Source organism: Aplysia californica, unplaced genomic scaffold (genome assembly GCF_000002075.1).
Source record: "Aplysia californica isolate F4 #8 unplaced genomic scaffold, AplCal3.0 scaffold00412, whole genome shotgun sequence".
NCBI classification, from domain to species: Eukaryota; Metazoa; Mollusca; class Gastropoda; order Aplysiida; family Aplysiidae; genus Aplysia; species Aplysia californica.
In genome coordinates this window covers 562,256-564,237 of record NW_004797682.1, presented here as the reverse complement: position 1 = coordinate 564,237, position 1,982 = coordinate 562,256, and the positions used below count along the sequence as shown (strand labels likewise).

The 1,982-nt window shown below is 42.0% G+C and overlaps 1 protein-coding gene across 1 annotated transcript in view; it reads left to right on the top strand.

Annotated features, from left to right (window-relative positions):
- LOC101846671 (tryptophan 2,3-dioxygenase) overlaps positions 1–1,982 on the top strand; it is a 14,190-nt gene that overhangs the window by 7,526 nt on the left and 4,682 nt on the right. The window contains exons 4-5 of the mRNA XM_035971292.1: positions 875–1,030; positions 1,396–1,550. Coding sequence (XP_035827185.1) covers positions 875–1,030; positions 1,396–1,550 — 311 coding nt within the window. The remainder of the gene's footprint in view (positions 1–874; positions 1,031–1,395; positions 1,551–1,982) is intronic.

Below are 1,982 nucleotides of genomic sequence, written 5' to 3'. Positions count from 1 at the left end.
CATTTCTCGTTCTACTGCAGAGTAGATTTGTAAATGGGCTGATTCATCAATGTCATGCTTGCAATTGTGGTTGAACTACAACAGGGAGCTGTAGTCTTTTCTTTCCTAATCCTTACTATCATCATTTTCCTCTACTTTTTTTGTATGTTTGTCACACTCTTGTGACCTGCTATTTCCGCGGTGCCTTGATAGTCGAAGCAGCCTTTGTGCTGTTGAAGCTAGAGACGTGAGCAGAGTAAGTCTGATTACCTGTAAGGACTTCTCTGTTGAGATCCACCCCTTGGCGCTCATATGACCTTATGCAGTTGAAAGCGCCGTAAAACCTCTACTAAAACCCAAAAAAATCACCTTTAACCTTTGCCACCTATATGACCTAATTACATTGTATGTCACAAGTGCTGAAAATACAGTAAAAGACTTTGGCAGAAAGGTCAAAAAGAACGTTAACAAATTAAATACCAAAAACATTATCAGTGGCGTTGAATTCTTTTTCATAGATGTACATCTGTTTCCCTCCCCGCCCCCACCCCCCTTTTTTGTTTTCGTAATCTGGGTTTTTGTTTCGTAGCATGATGATAGTGGGGTCACCCTTGTGTCAAAATATGTTTGGATATTTGACAGATAAAGCTTGATGTCTGTCTAGTCTTTAGTTTTGTTTTATCTTTACTTTCTTTTTGTTTCGGGTTGAAAATGGGGGACGGAAGTGAGGGTGGGGAAGGGAGTGGGGAAGTTAGATAGAAGCTGAGAAACATCTGTGGTGTAGCAGTTAAGTGGTTTTTATCGAGTGTAGCACCTCTAATCTTCTGGCACTTATATGACCTTATTGTGTTGCGAGCGCCGTAAACCTCTTACTTGAGCTAAACCTCCCCCCCCCCAAAAAAAAAGGCGTATAAAAATCCGTCTTGTCTCCGTCCAGTCGTCCCGTGTCAAGTACAACCAGGAACATTACGCCAAAGTTTTCTCAGATGCCGACAAGGTCAAGGAACTGCAAGCCTCCATCAACGAGCCCTCTCTTTTCCAGCTGGTCGAGGTAGGTCAAGGTCGTTTGCTTTCCATTTGGAATTTTGGTTCTCTGTTTATAACACCAACGTGGGTAGTTGGCGGGTGCTCAGGTGTGGTTTGCTTTTTCTTTCCTATCAAACGTCTATCGTCCTTATCTCCCATCCTTTTTTATGTTTGTTACTCTCTTGTAACACCTCTAATCATCTGGCGCTCATATGACCTTAAGCAGTTGCGAGTGCCGTAAAACACTTACTAAAACTAAAACAAACAAAAAACACTTTTGCGACACCTCTGATCTTCGGGCCACTTGTATGACCTAGTAGCGTTGCAAGTGCCGTAAAACGATTACTAAAGAAAATAGAACATTGTTCTTACGACTTTTTCCTGTTTCAGAAATGGCTGGAGAGGACCCCAGGCTTGACGGTCAAGTCGTTCCAGTTCTGGGAGTTGTACAAGAGATCAGTGGGCGTGTGGCTCCAAGATATGATCCTCGCACCTGCACAGGTAAGACATCCCTTCCTCAGATTTACAAAACTTCTATCTGCACAGCAAGCTACCTAGTTTTTGAGACATTTGATGTTTTTAAAAAATGTTGAGTTTCACATCATGTCAAGCTTTTGAAAGTGAAATTCTTTTAATACCTTGATAACGACTCCGTATAGATCTAATTTTACGATTTTGATAGAGTAGATAGAACATTGATTTTGGTTTCCGACTTCATGGTCTTAGTAACTCAAAACAGCCTAAAATGTTGAATATAACTTTGTAATTCTGAAGTACCAAAGTGGTGGACAAGAGATGGGAAGGAAGATTTCTTCTGTCAACTTTGTAAAATTCAAGGAGACGCCTTGTGTGCGTGTGTGCAAGTGTTTGCGTGTGTGTGTGTGGGGGGGGAGGGTGTGTACGTGTGTGTGTGTGTGTGTGTGTGTTTGTGTGTGTGTGTGTGGTTGTGTGTGTGGTTGTGTGTATGTGTGCGTGTA